General features: G+C 40.7%; 2 protein-coding genes across 4 annotated transcripts; one reads left to right on the forward strand and one right to left on the reverse strand.

Annotated features, from left to right (window-relative positions):
* Nucleotides 1–4,621: 4,621 nt before the first annotated feature.
* prpf18 (PRP18 pre-mRNA processing factor 18 homolog (yeast)) lies at nt 4,622–11,408 on the reverse strand. Of its 3 annotated transcripts, XM_076088964.1 has the most exons (11): nt 11,242–11,408; nt 10,611–10,688; nt 10,356–10,382; nt 8,837–8,935; nt 8,627–8,740; nt 8,255–8,401; nt 8,030–8,098; nt 6,880–7,020; nt 6,702–6,773; nt 6,457–6,612; nt 4,622–5,479 (listed from the first exon to the last, which is right to left on the reverse strand). In XM_076088964.1, the coding sequence occupies exons 1-11, from the start codon at nt 11,305–11,307 to the stop codon at nt 5,399–5,401; spliced, it is 1,050 nt and encodes a 349-aa protein (XP_075945079.1). In that variant the 5' UTR covers nt 11,308–11,408; the 3' UTR covers nt 4,622–5,398. The 3 variants fall into 3 exon arrangements, with proteins under 3 accessions (XP_075945079.1, XP_075945080.1, XP_075945081.1); XM_076088965.1 differs by lacking the exon at nt 10,356–10,382 and having other exon boundaries at nt 11,242–11,407; XM_076088966.1 differs by lacking the exons at nt 10,611–10,688; nt 11,242–11,408 and having other exon boundaries at nt 10,238–10,511.
* A 1,347-nt stretch (nt 11,409–12,755) lies between these two features.
* bend7 (BEN domain containing 7) lies at nt 12,756–16,748 on the forward strand. The gene is made up of 10 exons (XM_076090012.1): nt 12,756–12,819; nt 13,304–13,381; nt 13,469–13,822; nt 14,145–14,264; nt 14,343–14,695; nt 15,300–15,407; nt 15,604–15,721; nt 15,831–15,944; nt 16,102–16,143; nt 16,690–16,748. Exons 1-10 carry the CDS (start codon nt 12,756–12,758, stop codon nt 16,746–16,748), a joined length of 1,410 nt encoding a protein of 469 aa, XP_075946127.1.
* The last annotated feature ends 440 nt before the right edge of the window (nt 16,749–17,188 follow it).

Genomic DNA, 17,188 nt, shown 5'->3' on the forward strand with positions numbered 1-17,188 from the left:
TGTTGTAGAAATATGCAATTAAATCCTTATCAGTCTAAATAGGATTATTTTGATCATAATAGGTTTGGACTGGTTACTATATTCTCTCTTGTCTGCTCCACTGGCCTAAAAACTGAAGTGAGGATTCTCCTCAGGTTTGAGGTCAGCTTACATAACAGGTTATTTCAACTGATGGGCCCGCTCTCAGTCTGACATTAAACAATGTTATGAGTAACTTTGGGAGAATTGTAGAATACGATATATACATATACAGTACGTCTGGTGTAAATGAGGATGACAAATGAACAAATGTTTGGTAAGAAAAACACAGGATGTTTTCTATGTTTCAGGGTGCTTTAAGCGAGGCACATGACGAGAGCATCAAAAGGCTCTCTAACTGCCAGAAAAGGAAGGTGTGAGCTACAGTATAGACAGCACCCTTGCTCAAGGGCTTCTGATTGGAAATAGGACAGACTTCAACATCACTGCTGATAGCCATCAGATCCCTGCTGAAGTGGATATGCACCAGCCGCTTTCCTTTGACCGCTACCACTTAGGAAGGATCAGGTTTTGACTATGAAGGCATGTCATTACAAAATGAGGTAGCATGAGACTTGAAGTCTGTCTCTACTCTTCACAAAGGCATTACACACTATTTTTCAGATCAGTGTATCATCGATGAAATAGCTGAGAGAGGAAATTGAAGTTATGCAACATAGTATTTATAGCCTAGCACATGGGGATTATTTTGAGCATAAAGCCCTACGTGTTGAATTGACATAAAAGCCTTGAGGTATCACTGTTGCATACAGACTGAGTGATAGTGGTTTGGCAAACTGTATAGAAGTCAGTGAACAGGCTATACCTTGGTTCCCAGCTGCACCTTGACGTCCACCTTCAGCTTCTTCTGCTCCAGGATGCTCAGCAGGTACTCCTGAAACACGCCTATCCTGGTGAAGAAATGCTCGTTGTGCCAACAGCCCTCCATGTTATCAAAGTCCACTCCGAGTCCCAGCAGAAACTTCACACTCCGGGGATCCAAGGCGATCTGCTGGGGCCGGCAGAGCAAGGCAGTCCGGTACCTCTCATCCAGCACGGTCAGTTTCAGCACCTTACCGGAGCGGACAGCGACCAGCGCGGCCGTCAGCCCGACAGGTCCCGAACCCACGATGAGCACCGACATCCTGGCCCGCCACTGTCTGAAGCCGTCCAGACTCACTTTAACCACCACATACACGGCCACAGCCACCAACGTGCTCAGAGCAGTGTCATATACTAGAGCGCGATACCTCTCCTCGTCGTTTTCCTCGATGCCGCCAACTCCAGCATTTTCTGTCTGCAAACCGTCCATACCGCGCGCAGAAATGACACTGTAATGTTTGCCAGCAGTTGTGTCTTCCCTTATCTATTAGCCCAACGTCCTATCAACATCAGTGCATCCACTGAAAGAGAGAAATAGGCTTTACATCCATGCACACAGCCAAACCAAACCAGCCGAGCCTTGCCACACGCGTCCTCTCCGCTCCCTCCGCTGCAAGTTGAGTTGTTGAGTTGTTGATGCAGCGCGCTCTCGCTCTCTCTCCTCTCTCTATTCTCTCTTCCTCTCTCTCTTAGAGCGTCAGGGGGAAATGAGCGGTTTAATGTATCAGCAATAGGCCTATACGTGCAAGGGTTTAAATCAGACATCTTTTTGAAAGTGCCAGGACTTCATAAACTCAATGGAAGACCCACAGGCATGTTAGTCCCGTCCTAGAATCCAATAGAAACAAACTGCAGCTGCTGGACAATGTGCTTTGATTTTACTCTGAGAAACTATTGATTTACTGTTGCTAAAACAAGAGAAATCGGTCGATTCTCTCTCTCTCCCTCACACACACACAATAAGACCAGACAGCAGCACATCAAACTTACTGTATAAACCCAAAGGACTGATTGCAAAGTGTAGCGGCATCTACTCCTATTTCCCCAACAACAATGCCCACTAGGGAATGGAAAGACAAGGTGCTGTAAAAAGCAGAAGGTGACGAATATGATTGTATAATGGAAGGCAACAGTCTAAAGCTGCTGGCGAAAGATTAAGAAAAAAGCCACAAGGTCTGCTTGTAAGCTTCACATCCTCTCTAATCTCTTCCGTACCAATTGCCATCAATTTCGGATTCATTTAGATTCTTTTTAATTTCCCTTCCTGTCCTCTCTGAACTAAAGGAAGCAGTGGCTGTGAACACACTTCACCATGACGGCTCCTCAGAGGACAAGGCCAATTTATATGAAAATATCCATTTATGTGCTGCTCATAGAAATAGATTGCAATGTTACATCAGCAGAGCAGAAGTGATGATGCAGTGGCACTGTGGTGGAGTAACCCTGCTAATAAAATTAGCACTTTGAAGGTGGTAATGACTCCAAGTCAAAGCCTTCACATGCGACTGACAGGGAGGTTCATAATTGCCTCATTGTCTGTGACAGGAAAGAGAGTATATCCATAAATACATTTACATCACCCGGGATCCAGAAAGAAACGGAGGGGAGAAAGACAAACACAGACAAACAGAGCGAGAGGCATATTGGTGTGATATACCATGCCTCCACCAGTCACTGGTTTCCACCTCTGCAGGTGCCTGGCAACGCTCTGTCCAGCCAGTCCAGATGACAAGAGAAATTAAGCTTTAATTACAGCTAAGCCCTGCAAGCTGGCAGGCAACCATAGACAAGCCATTTCCCTGGAAATGAATGGAGAACGGTCACCTGGAAACAAAATGATGAGCTGAAATATTCCATAAAGGTCACGAACTGATGTTTTGATAATTCAGGATTAGTTGAAAGGACGGCTTGTTGAAGACAAATTCAAAGCACAAGGTGCAGAGAACATACTGAAACTATCAAACATTAATAACACTAAATAATGTTTCTACTCGTTTGTGGATAGATTTCTTTTTTTTTTTACCTAAAATGGGATTAATTGAGGAGTATCTCACCAACTGCACGATTACTTCGTCACATGATGCAGCATTAAACAAAACACTAGAAAACAATTAAGCAACACATTTGCTTTGATTTCAATATTGGCATGCTAATGTCAGCAGTTACACAGGAGCAATGGAGATAGTCCTTCCATGAATCCTGGGGATTTGAATGTGATAATGAAACTAAGTGGATCCCTCACACATCCTGCTCTAACGCCTGAACAAAAGGAGCACAGAGAGCAGGTTTTTATCAGCTTTCACAGATTACAGCCAGGAATGGGACCATGCATAACATCTGAGGTTATTAGCAAAGGCCGTATTAAATCAGCATATTCACATACAGGGTCAGTGCCAAGAGAATGGGATGAGGCCACCTATTTGTTTGCAGTCTTTACAACATCTTCGACTAGTGCGGACAAGTGAAAGTGAAATGAATAGAATCAAGGGAGTGAACATGAATCAGAGTATCATCTTTTGAGATTCAAATAGCCAAAGCACAGATGTGAGCAGAACGTGTCACAGAAACACATCAGCTGCTCTCATGCAACATGTATCAATGCTAGGAACAAGAACATGTTGTGTTACATAGAACTGCAAACTTGTTACAACCATAAACATCCAAAAACTGCAGTGTATGCAAAATGCATCGTCTGTTTAGCCATGTTTTCCCTTGCTTTACCCCAACATCTTTTTCCTGCACAGCCCACCCACCCCTCACTGTGCTTGTTCTAAGCCACACATCAGTCTAACATCTGCCTAAGAACCACAAAACTACAATAGGTTTCTCGTGGCCTGCCTCACCAAAAACGTGTAATGATCTCAGAGTAAATCTTGTAGTTTTATTGTGTTTTGAAATTTAATTAGGTCCTATTAAATCTCTGGGATGTCCACCTAAAATGAAGTGTTTCCTTTCTGTTGGCATAGCACTGGTCTGAAAGAGAACACAACTCACACAAACAGCCAGGTGTGATACAATGCAGAGTTATCTTGTTCATTAACAGTGAACTGCAAATACTTTCCACTGGACCATCAATTCAAGGCCTTGTCCAAGCAAACGTCACAGCTGACAGTGACACAACGCATCTGTGTGGACAAAAGCCAAAATATTTAGCTTAGTCTTTCCTCAAGGACGGGCAGATAAATGACTCCGAATGAAAAAGAAACTGGTGAGGGTTAGCTGTGGGTGGAAAGCACAGCTCTTACTCACAGTATTTGCACTGCCGCCTGTCAACCTGTCCAGCTGGGTCTCAAGCAGTGACGCGTTCAGAGCCGACTGACTGGAACCGTGGTAACGTGCACACACCGTAACCACAAGGAACAGATCACCATGGTTACTCGGTGTAATAAGGTCAGTGTGTGACGCTGGATGCCACCGTCTCAGCAAACGACTGGAAGGTTTCCATCAGCAATCAGTGGTGGCAAATCTAGTTTGCTTTGTTGCTTTGAAGAGAACACTGATTCCTTAATTGCCTATTTTCCTCTGACTAGTATTAATGAATCTTCAAGTCACACAGTGGGCAATCTAAAGTATTACTGAAGCACGTCACGGCACATTTACAGAGAGTCCTTTAGCACAAACGGTTTCCCTGGAGACACATTTTCTAATGACCAAAATAAACTAACAATGGTGGCTAAAAATAGTCCCATTCAGCCATCACAAGAACACAAGAGAGCAGATCTCGACTATTTCAGAAGAAAATTTATTTTGAAGAAGAAAAATGTACTTTTCACACTGCATAAAACAAATCCTGGCAGCTGTTATAACACACAAACCTTTATTTTCTTACTAAGATAGTACAGGTACACATTGATTGGTTTAAGTATCTACTGAAACCTCAAACATGCACATAGAACTGAATCTGCATTGTCAACAGAGTTATGAAGAGTTAAGAACTGCCATATTCCACGTGTAATAAAACTTACACTACTGGAGCTGTTTTTGACTAAATGGGTTTCCCACATCATGAAAATTAACCCTTGAAAAACATGTTCTGCTATTATTGGCTTTCACAAGTTAAACCTTTTTACTGTTTAACGTTTCCTGCAACGATAGTTCAGAACTCATGAGAGCATAAACATGTTCTCGAGTAGGACCGAATGACTGAATATTAATGGCATGACGGGTGAATCGGTTTTCCCAGTAGTTCACAAGTCTAACAGGACTCAAGGGTTGTTGAGCGTCCTCCACCTAAATCCAAGACAGTTTCACTTCTAAGCTTGATGACAACTCATTGTATACAACAGGTCTTACTCACACAGATTCTGGTCAAATTATCTATTTTCTCAGACCCCCCAAAAAATGCAGATGTACTTGAAAGCCCTTGACATAGAAGACGTTGAGCAATTTCTACTCAGCCACACTGTCATGCCCAATTAAGTTGCTGCCAAAACTACCATATTGGATTGTGATACAGCTGAGCGGACAGCCTTGGCATAAGTTAAACTGAAGTTACAAGTTAAAGAGCGTTGTACTCCACACACTTTGATGGAACAGTCGTGAAGTGTTTCTGGCAGATAGTCATTAGCCTCTTCAGTCCCTAAAAAAAAAGAAGAAAGAAAAGGCAACTAAGTTGGGAATGAAAAGTATAAACACAGGTTAACTATAACCCACCTGGTGGTTCATTTCTCAAACTGCCTATTAAGATTGTATAGACACGTAAACATTTCATTAATGTGTATACGTCATGATTACAGTGTTTTGGGAGATATATTGATATAATGTGGTGGCTTCTAGTAACTACTGTATATGACCAGCAGTCACTTTAATACACATTATTGACATACGACAGGTGCAGTGACTGCACACGGAGGAGAATAATGCAGCAACACTTGCATACCCTAAATGCTAAATATGTACAGTGTTCCGCAGTGTTCAGCATAGGAGGTGTCCCTCATGAATCCCAGTCATACAAATATGTTACAGTATGAAGAGTCAATATGCATCTTTCTGATGTTAGTTATAGAACATTTTCACAGAAAGCACAGTAACGTTAGGTCTCAGAACTCGTGCACAATCCCTACGATTTCAGTCCTGGTTGATTTAATATATATATATTTGAGTGAAAACTATTTTGGGCTTAGAGTTCAGCAGTCTGGAGTATTTATGTTGATACATAAGCTTCCAGAAGTGTGTGCATAGTTCCATTTTTTTGTCTGAATACAATGGAGACAAATTGTAATACAGTTTCTTTCTGGGAAAGTCACCACAGCCTCCTTCAGCGATAGGCTGTGACTTAGACATTTGTTTAAATAAATTTAAACAAAATTTTTTTTAAGTAATCAAAATATCAATGGGAATAAAAATGATTGTAATTTGTAGAGTAAAATAAGCCTGAATATGGCATTTTATTTATCCGGGAAACGCCCGTTAAGGATACAACAAAGATGAAAATCATAAAATCCTACAGTGACAGGGTAATATATTTGCAATTATTATTAGCTTCAATGTGAGGGTCACAGTTTTAGAAATAATTCTGAAAGCAATAGAGATTGAGATGATCTCAGGGCGTCTCACCTGGATGTACTTCCTCTGTGTCTCGTCGTTGAGAACGTGGGCCACATGCTTGGAGAAGATCTTTTCTCGCCCAGTACGAGCGTGGATACCCACCATGGTCACACCGATTGGCCAGGGAGCATTACCAATGGCCATCTGCAAGTAGGAATCATTTGCCTGGACAAAAGATTGAATTAAGTTGATACATTTGTACATCAATAAAAGGGGCCAACATGGTCAAAAACACTGTTATACAGACGACAAACCTTGACATATTCTCTCTCCAACATGAATTTAATGATGTCTGTGATTGACTCTTTGATGTCAGCTGGTAACGTCTGAAAAAGATTAAAGAGAACTTAAAACTATTAGAAATGAAAATAAAAACCAACACATAGTGAACAACATCCTTGCGGCTTGTTTCACGCTCTCCACAAACGCTACCTTCTTCCTGAGCTTCCTGAAGAGAGGTTTCAGGTAAGACTCAGTCTGCGAGTGAGTAGCACTGGCCAGCTTGCCCTGAACACTTCGCTTCACGTGGTCCTTTCGGCTGTTCAGATCTTTCGCCCAAACACCAAGAAGAAACTAGAAAACAAAACAGGAAACATGGCTATTGACTAAATACTGAGAGAGGGGAGGAAGCACACCAGTGTTGGAGAGGTCTGACAACGGTGAAAACACAGGCGTGAAGGAAAATAGTTGCAGACACGTAGCCACCATGTTTAAAAAAACATCTTTCAACATAACAGCCATCTTCAGGGTATTTAGGGACAAAACAGCTCCACAAACATTCAATAGGGGATAAGAAACAGGTGTGCTCTATCGTGTAGAGGAGTTTCCTCAATTCATATTTACATATTGTAGGAGGAGCAAGAAGCTACCTGATTCATTCTGTCATTTAAAAACCACATCTAGGCAGAGTACATTTGATAAAGAGTTAGGTTGTACAATGCATCAAAAAAGCCAAGCGTCGACAAAACAGTCTGATGAAGACACATAACGTTAAGAGAGACATTAAGGATACTATTTTAAAGAAATAAAACAAAACAAAAAAACACCGCTGGCTCCCTAAGGGATCGTGTTACACGTGATATTAGGTTAAGGACAGAGAAAGAGGGAAGACATCTAGGTATCTATGTACTTATAGACGATAAACAAAGTCAGATAATGAGGTTTAACTAAAAAACAACATTTAGGTCATTCGGGGTAAGGGTCTTTAAGTAATAGATCCGAAAAGCCTCTCTTTTCAACAATGTGCTAGTACCCTGAATAATGTTGAAACGCTGGTAAATTATTAAATAATATTTTTTGCATCATGGCTACGAGTGTGCAATCATTTTCCTGTATCAACATATTCTATACGATACATTTGGACAGTTTACACAACATGATAAATGATGACTATTTGTTCTTGAATGGTCATGTTAAAAACTCCATCATTAAAATAACTTAATATCTCTTCAGCTAGTTAAGAAAAATGCAAAGCAGCACTGTATATTGAAAACAACATGAAAAGCAGCCCCAGTATTGTAAAATATTTGTGATCCAACAGCTCCCTCTAGATCAAAGGTAGAGTAGGATTTTCTTGCCTTACCTTCAAAAACTTGTCGATAACATCCTGGTCTCCATTATCATCGCCTGTGCCCAGAGTGTTACGAAGAGGCTGAAGGAGAGTTTCAGTATCAGACATAAACTCAATCATAACCATATCGTACTGAAGAACACAGTTCATAACCGATACAAATCACAGCTTGTGACACAGAATGAGTTAACGGTTACTTGATCCTGTAACCTACGCAGTATTAACGATGCAACGTACCTCCAATTCTTCTATAGTGGTGTTTTCTTCTAGCACTTTCAGGTCATGCTGAGTGTCCACTTCTCCTGGCTCTGTTCCTCCAACGATCTCATTCAGGTACTGCAGGTCAATCTTGTCCATGGCTGCTTTAAGGTCATTCCTCAAGCCCTGGATGCAGAGGCAGTGTTAAACAGTGTCAACCTGCAAACTGTGCTTAAAAAGGAGGACAAATCTAATTTGTTTCCGATGAAGGCTCATAGAAAAGTGATGGTTACTTGAGCATTTTGAAGGCTAGAAGGCCATTTTTATATTTAGTGGTTACTGTATGATCCCCCCCCCCCCCTAGATAACGACGTGGATGATGTGTCCCACTCAAAGACTACATTGTCCTACCTTGTTTACTTCTGGGGTCAGAATCTCAATCTTCCTGAGTCTCTGGAAGGCTTCATAATCGGACTCTCCAAACAGTCGGACTGGTTCCCCTCGTTCTCTTAGTCGTCGAACTACCTATACACACACATAGCAATGCAAAAAATGCATTAACCTTTTGTTAGGAAAGAAAAAGTACTTTGACGGAGGTGTTGATATTTTATATCGACTCACTTCCTGTCGTGACAGCGTCATTGGCAGCTTCTCTTCTGTTAGTTCCATTTCTAACACTGGATTGGCTGAGGTGGACGGCTCATCTTCTTTCTTAGCAATCTTCAGGACAACATGGAGGAAACAGAGATATACTTATTATTGAAGGGATTATTGAAGGTTCATTTCATTAATATTGAAAGATTGCTCTTTCTGGGACAATGCAACTAAACAGTATACATAATGTGGATATGTGAAAAGCATCTGCAATGTCTTCATGAGATGAGGCCTCATGAGTGACGAGGATGTGTCACTCTGATGCATTTGAATACACACATTCACATCCCCATCTCACCTGCAGGCTCCTCTATAAAGACAAGGCATCCAATAACTTACCAATAGAAGCAAGCATTGTGAATATTACATACAGCTTATTTCACTTTGTGTTTTTTAAATGTTTGCTGCACCACATAAAACCTAATCACAGGCAAAACATTCAGTATTTTTTTCAAAAAGGAAACTCAAAGAATGCGGCTAGATCATGCTTTTATAGGCACATGCATCCCAGCACTCTTAGATTGTGGTATGAGGAGCACAATCTAAAAGCACAAACAGAAAGACAACAAAAGCCTTCCAAACAAACAATGGCCCTTGCTCAAATAAACACAGTATTCTGCATGTGTGCAAAGAACACCGCTTCATACATTAGACATTTTAAGCACTTGCACAAAGTAGAACAGAAATACAGTTTTCTATAGAGCAGCAAATCAGGAGAAACGTTTAGACGGTCTCAACATTAAAGCTGCCGTCATTGATTATGTGCAAAAAAAAGAGGTGCAGCTTGGTAACAGAATTATCTGTTATTTCAGATCAGTATACCATGCTGAAATTCACACCATGTCTGTGTCCCACTTTGTAGTTTCGTTTCCTTGTTCCCTTGCTTTCTGACAAGTGATTGTTGCAGAGTTTGTAAGTAGTTTGTAACACAGAACCGGTCCGGCATGTAGTCTAGATGTCATAGTGGTTGCTGCATATGAAAATAAATTGTTAAAAGCATAAATATTGACAATGGTGGTGCATTGGAAGCATGCGGTGCTTCAGCAAATTCATGTAATGAAGGTGAATTTGAATAATTCATATTTTCAAACGGATTTCTGTAATAGGCTATGAAACTATGACTACTAAAAAGAAAAGAAAAATCCATGACTTTTCAAAATGACTTGGACTAGACTAAATTTATCACGCACAATAAGCAGAGGAGAGCTGGTTAAATAGGCCCGATATCAAATGAGTATAGGTTTACTGATTGATTGAGATGTCTGATGTAGAATAAATGTCATCATCTCCGGCCTTCATGGAGTGATTTCTAACCTGCACTGGAAAATAAAGATGTCTCCACCATGTTATTTCTGCTTTTATCCTCACTGGTTTTGGAGAGTGAACTGTCAGAAAGGGTGCCAAGGAAGCGGAAGCCTTTGGGACACAATGTGTTTTATCCGTTCATCATGCATCCTGTCAGCTACTTTCACTGTGCAATCCATACCTGGCTCTCAGGAGACTCTCTCTGAACCTACAGATGCAGGCAGCAGAGGCAGGTTGGGGAAAAACAGCACACACAAACACCAATGTACACCTGGGCATCAAAGCCTGACCTCATTTTGTTTCCTAGCAAAAAGTTAAACTACAGTATCAAAGTTTCATTTATCTAAACATGAGATACAACTGAACTAAGGAAAGGCAGTGATTTATATTTGTGTGAGAGAGAGAGAGAGTAAGGAAGAGTGATCTTGACATCCACCTTATATCCACATCTTCTGAAGTAATCTTCTTCTTCCTTGCGTGCAAGATCAGACCTTTTGAAGAATGTTTTCGAGTCCTGGAAGCAGAAAGATAATTGACTTGTTTCACATTTCTATTCAAACTTGATGTACAACGCAATGAAAATGTCTGGTGGCAAAGCATGAAGTGGCATTACATAGAAATGGTCTCACAACAAAGATGCTATATGCTTACCTGTTGCTTCTCTTATGCTATGATTGAAGTGTGTATATCTTTAATACAAAATAACTAGTAATTTACCATATGCATATGATGTATTAACGTTACAGGTGTGGATGTCTAACATTAACTTTTTTAATTGCTTGCTATTTTCGGTTAAGTTAACCTAGCATTGTTATTTTTAGCCCGTCTATTATCAGTCTACTGACTGTCTTAACATGTCTAACATTTGCGTTAGCTATATTTTGAGCTTTACACAGTACTGTAACAATACATCTAACAATAAACGTAGCGTTAAAAACATCGATGACTCTGGAAAGGCAGCGTAGACTAAACTAGCTAGCAGCTAACGTTAGCTAAGTTAACGCTAGTAAACATGTAAGAGTTGAGTGACCAAGCTAACAAAACAAGCTACTTTATCAGCCACTCACGTCAACAAGCTGTTTGTCTTCGATGAGTTTTCTTTTCCTGACGATCTCAGCTTTCAGTGTATCCATGTCAATAACTTGTGGTCGTTATTCGTTTATTTCGACAAAGTATCTAACTAGCTAAACATGTAGCACTGATGCAGAACGCTCAGGCTGCGCCACTTAACCCGGAAGTTCATCTCTTAGCCAACCTGAATTTCAGTATAAGAGTCCTTATTTAATCCATTTGTTGTATTTTGTTGATTGTGTTTCAAAATAAAAATGTAAAAATAAAATGTAACTTGGCTCCAACGACTGTTTAAGTCAGCGTCTTAAGTATTTAGTCTCCTTAGAGAGTTTAGTATGGATACCAACATCTAGCTTATCATTTCAAGACAAGCACTCTCCTTTGGGCAGAATAAAACAACAAAATACTTCTTTAGCAAATCACTATTTGAACACTTATGAACTCAGAATATTTTAAGATTGCCTGATCTGACCATGACATGTTAATATGTTTTGGCGCATATTCTAAAATATAAATGACTAAATCAAATTGCAAACAGACTGCCAATGGTACAAATTCTACAAAATAGTGTGTGTGAGGATCAGTCTATTCAACCAAGAATGGGGAATGAAAAAGATTAGACCATTTTGAAATCGTTTTAGGTTGACAATTGAGAATTGATAAAATAATGACAAAAGTAACATCATCTTAACAGACCTGCACTTGTCATAAGTGACTCAACACTAACTCCTTTTTCCTGTCAGTGACTCAGAATTTATACCGTTGCCTGAAGCGAGGTGATGACTGGGAAAATCCATCCACTGATGCACAACATACACTTCAGATATAAGATACTCTTTCTTCACTATGCTTAAAGAAAGAGGGTTTATACAATCTGCGTTTCTGTCTATAAAATATAATATTATCTCTAATGAATGTAACATTAAAAAAAAAACCTCACCAACGAGTTAGACATTACATTACATTAGAGATGGTCATTGAATTATTATTTTAATGTAGAAAATGAGTCGCCCTAACAACCATAAATGCACTATTATCAGTATATATTTCTTAATAATTTTAGAATCCAGAAAAAAAGTTTACAGTCTGATCTCATAAGCCTATTGTTTCTGTTCTAGTGACAGTCCATTGTTTGGCCACCACAGTGGCAAATGTGTGACTCGACCTTTAGATGAGAACATACCATCAGGTGGCGCAAAGGGATATGTGACGAATCTTTAATATTAAAGTCATTAATTTATTTACATGGCGAAAGGGAAGAACCAGCATCATTTCTGGATACGAGAATATATCATACAACAATATTTATCAGGTCTATTTAACAAGCTAAACACGGTGAAAATGTTCCGATGACAGGATCTGTAGCGTAGCCTGAGGAGAAATGTAGCCTAACTGATTAATAAGGCAGACGGACAGTGATTCCGCTGAGTGTATCACTGATTCCGTCTTTCTCAAGAGCGATTTTCGACTGCACGACTTGCTGTAGACTAACGTTAAATCCCCCCTGAAGATGGAGTTTGGAGAAAGGAAGAGAAGAAGGAAGTCACGGAGCTTTAAACTGGTCACGGATGAAGGTAGGCTGCTGAATGAATGCAAGACCTTGCAAGACGCGCGTCTCTGTCTGGGTGCTTGTCTGGCGCTGTGTGCCAGCAGGGACGACTCTGTAAACAAAATCGATGGCCACGATAATGTCCATAGGCTGTGCCTCGGTTATAACCAACAGATAACATTAATGATTAAAGTCTTACATGTGAAAACCTTCCTGGACATCAGTCGCAACATAGATTCAAGAATGAAATGATTAGAACAAATGAATAGTCTAAATTATGAAAACATGTTGCACATTCTGAACATCCAACATGCAGCTTGGATTGTTCACTTTCTGCTGAAGCTATATGCTCTAAGCCTCTCTTGGATACACTTCTTCATACCACCTACAGGTGGTGGTTTCTGCATGGGATGGGAGGGGGGGACGGGGCTTTGGTTTACATCACAGTAGTCCCTATCATTATGCACAAGCTTCATCATTGCAACAAAATCTTGCTGTCTTTCTTGCAGATTTTGCCCCTTCATATATGATGGATTCAAACTGCAACGATGTGAATGGAGAGCCTAAGGATGCTGCTGTTCCTGGTGGTATGTGCCATAGTGAGGAATAACTTCTATGATATATTGAGGCAGATCTCACTTATTATACCGACTCTTTCTTCTTTCTCAACGTAGTTTGGCTGGGGGACGAGGGCGTGGAGATCAAGAGGCAAATCACAGGAATGATGAGGCTTCTGAGTGATAAGACCGGCAGGGTATATCATCGCGTGGTAAGAGAGCAGGACAGCTTAACAAAGGATCCCCAGGAAAGGCATCTGACCTGGGTACATCAGCCTGCAATTTCATCTCTTGTATCAGAGGACCACCAGAGCAACAGCTGGAACTCTGCAGGGGACCCAGGGCCCTCACCTTCATCCATATCCACCCCCATCCCCAACGGTCCAAGTTGTGGCCAGTACAGCACCCGCTCCAAAGCCCTGAGGAGCCTCAACAATACCACGGATCCAATCAAAATGAATGAAGCTAATGGTAGGATACCAACGCAGGTTTGAAGAGGAGAAAACCAATAGACACAACTTTAATTTCCTCAAGAAAAATGATGCTGATAGAATAGAGAGGAGAAAGTGTCCTGTGCTGCACACCAGACAAGCTTTTTGTTGTAGAGGTATATATACAGAGGTATTCGTGTGTAAAGCAGACACTTATCCATACAAGAAAGTCAAACACTCCTCCACACACATATACACATTTTGTTGTCAGTGACGTCAGTGACGTTGTCAGCACTTTGCACCCGTATGAGTATGCATGTTTAAGCAGACACTCCCTTACCAACACCCTACTGTCTTCCCAGCAGATGTAGTCCCTCCTGCTGCGACAGAAGCCCCCTGCTGTATGTGTAACTGTAAGGGCACCTTACAGTCTATTTTGCAGGAACTGCGTGCCATGAGGAGGCTGATGCACACTCAAAAAGGTCAGTGGATGAACACGAACACTCATACTGTGACAAAGTGAGAAAGACAAATTGTAATGTGTTACTGCCTTTCTCTAGCATCCTTGGAAAGACAGGGAGAGGCAGCATCATCATGCCAGCCTTGTCTTGGCCCAGGCCCCGCACCTCGCTGTAGGTCCCGCAAGAGGAGGCCAATCTATAAAGTGGCACCACTGAATGTGTCTAGTACTAGAAGAGCTGCTATTGGCCCTCTGGAGGCTTCACCACTTATAGCTGCACCTGCAGAATCTGGAAAGAGGGAGGAACGTGAGAAAGAGCAAGGCTCATCCACACCCAACAGTCACTCGGTCTCGTCTGAGGTTTCTGTGCTGCCACCTCAGAAAAATCTTGTAGCTATCAACAACAGACACAATCCTCTCTTCACCCAACTAAAGGAACATCAGTCATTGGAGGTAATCTGCATGTTGGTTCAAATTTACAATTTGAGTTTACTGCACTCCCATAGAAACAGTGCTCATGAATTTGAATTTCTGAAGAATGTATTCTCAAAAGTTTTTTAATGTGTGTATTTACTGTATTTACACTTAGAACAAATCAGATGTATTTCTTAACTCAACCTGATGCACATCTGAAAAATCATACTGTAGAATTGGCAGTTGTTGAATTCATCCAACTACATAATGGCTTAATTTTCTTCCAGATTTATTTTGTGAAGATACAGAACTAAGGCAGTCATTTTTTTATATTATAACAGTTCTCTCTTTAATAAGAAATTTAAAATCCATTACTTTCTTGTCAATATGTTAAAAATCATCGCCAAGTGACATGCTTTGTTGCTAAGGAGAACCTTTGTGTCCCTGTACCGCTTTTGATCTCGAATCATCATTTTGGGAAGGTATGAGATATTAAGTTTTGCGCGATCATTTTACATTTTACATTCAACATTAAGCTAATACACAAGACAATGACTTCTGTAGAGCTCTCTTTTTCCTTCCAAAAACTGAATTTATCTAATGTTTTAATTTAACACATATGTGTTATTTGATTATTTTTCAGTCTGAGGTGCGTCTTGCAGAGGATCATGACGTGTATATCTCAAAGGCTCAGCTTGACTCCATTCTGGTCAACTATACACGCTCTGGCAGCCTGCTGTTCAGGAAACTGGTGCGCATCAATATTTTGCTGTGAGCCAACTCACTGGCCCTTTGATTGTGGTTAAGTTTGCAGTCATGTGGCACCTTTGGTTACTTACATTTTAATGAAAACAACAACAACACATATCCAATCATTTACATCACATATAAAGCTGAGTTCACAAAAGGCTCAAAAATATTTTAATATGGAGCTATGGTGTGTCCAGGTGTGTGCCTTCTTTGACGATACTACGCTGGCTAACTCCTTGCCAAACGGTAAAAGAAAGAGAGGGCTCAATGATAACCGTAAGGGCCTGGACCAGAACATTGTGGGCGCCATTAAAGGTAAGATACAAAAGACTTAATCAGTCTCTTTGTACCAGAGTACAACAATAATGACACATTAATGAAATGATAAATGATACATTAATGTAGTTGTGTGAACTGTGTCCAGTGTTTACAGAGAAATACTGCAGTGAACATAGAATAGAGAAGTTGCCCGGGCCACGAGACTGGGTTCAGATCCTTCAAGATCAGATCAAACTCGCCAGGAGGAGGCTGAAAAGAGGTACTGCTACAGAGTCTACTGCGACGTTTCCACCCTATTCGCTCTCATTTAATGAAATAGCAGTGAGTTTACTAGTATAGGTCAACTCCAAAGTTGTCAAAGAGGAGGCCTTCTTTGAACGTGTCAGGTAAACCTTGTTCTTCCTTTGACTCCTCAGATGCTGCAGAAGCAGAAGAAGTCTTAAATGGACCTTCCACAAGTATGAACCTCACATTAAAATGGCAACTAACACACATACACACACACACACACACACACACACACACAAACACAATCCAGATGTCTACTTGTATCCGTCTGTGTCTTCACCTGCAATCCTTATATCAGTACTCTCACAACATCTTTCCGTCAGCCCCCCTCTGAGTCCACCATGTCTTTACCTCTCACAACTTCACTGTCACAACACACACACAAACTGCTGCTGCTGGTTCGCTCATTGGCTCATATGTCGTTGTCACGCTGCTGCTGCTGTTGCTGTTGCTGTGACATTTGACATTCTCACACAGCTTCCCGAAATGTCAACTAATTATCTTCACACCATGCACCTTATCCCCCATTTCACCTCTCTATTTCCCTCGCTGCCACAACAGCATTTATCTTTCTGCTGTCTCAGTTGTAGTTGTTGTTTTTTCTTTCAAAAAAGGCTATGAGACCCGTAAAAAAATCCACCAAATGTGTGAACACAGTTGTCTTTTATGGCAGTGATATTTTGTATCCTAACATTGTTTTCTTCCTTCTTCTATAGGTTGTGACTATAGCAAGCCTGCAAGTGTGAAGGGGATGGTCGTTAACATGACTGGTTGATTCAATGGCTGCCACACTGGCCTTACAGCATATTTGTTATTTGTCTTTATTACTTCTCTAACTTGATGCATTTTGCCACTTTAGATTTTTCCTTTGCAGCTGTAATCTGCGCTCTCCTATGGATGTAAAGGGAAAAAAACTATAGCACCCAATGAAGAAGAAGCCTGCTTTAATGTCTCTCTCTCTCTCTCTCTCTCTCTCTCTCTCTCTCTCTCTCTCTCTCTCTCTCTAACATGCACCTGCTCCAGCTTTTGTGGTCCTTTTCAGTGGACAGATCCTGGGATCTGGGTTTTTATGCCAAAAGACACTGAAATATACAGTGGTTAAAAAATGTCAGATCATTTTCATGTTCAGAAGTGACTTACTGTTTACATTATAGGCTAAAGCTTTAATTTGCCTTGTTCTCATATGTCATTACTAGAAGTTTCAAATCTAAAACA

Source organism: Anarhichas minor, unplaced genomic scaffold, assembly GCF_050575085.1.
Source record: "Anarhichas minor isolate MPS153535 unplaced genomic scaffold, ASM5057508v1 ptg000011l, whole genome shotgun sequence".
Taxonomy (NCBI): Eukaryota; Metazoa; Chordata; class Actinopteri; order Perciformes; family Anarhichadidae; genus Anarhichas; species Anarhichas minor.

What these genes read in the sequence shown, in the direction of transcription:
- bend7 (XM_076090012.1), top strand. Translation starts at nt 12,756, where the DNA reads ATGGAGTTTGGAGAAAGGAAGAGAAGAAGGAAGTCACGGAGCTTTAAA. An exon ending in AGGAACATCAGTCATTGGAG is followed by an intron (nt 14,696 to 15,299) that starts GTAATCTGCATG and finishes ATTATTTTTCAG; the next exon opens with TCTGAGGTGCGTCTTGCAGA. An exon ending in CATTGTGGGCGCCATTAAAG is followed by an intron (nt 15,722 to 15,830) that starts GTAAGATACAAA and finishes AACTGTGTCCAG; the next exon opens with TGTTTACAGAGAAATACTGC.
- prpf18 (XM_076088964.1), bottom strand. Translation starts at nt 11,307, where the DNA reads ATGGATACACTGAAAGCTGAGATCGTCAGGAAAAGAAAACTCATCGAA. An exon ending in TGGAGAGAGAATATGTCAAG is followed by an intron (nt 6,613 to 6,701) that starts GTTTGTCGTCTG and finishes TCTTTTGTCCAG; the next exon opens with GCAAATGATTCCTACTTGCA. An exon ending in CACAGAGGAAGTACATCCAG is followed by an intron (nt 5,480 to 6,456) that starts GTGAGACGCCCT and finishes CTTTTTTTTTAG; the next exon opens with GGACTGAAGAGGCTAATGAC.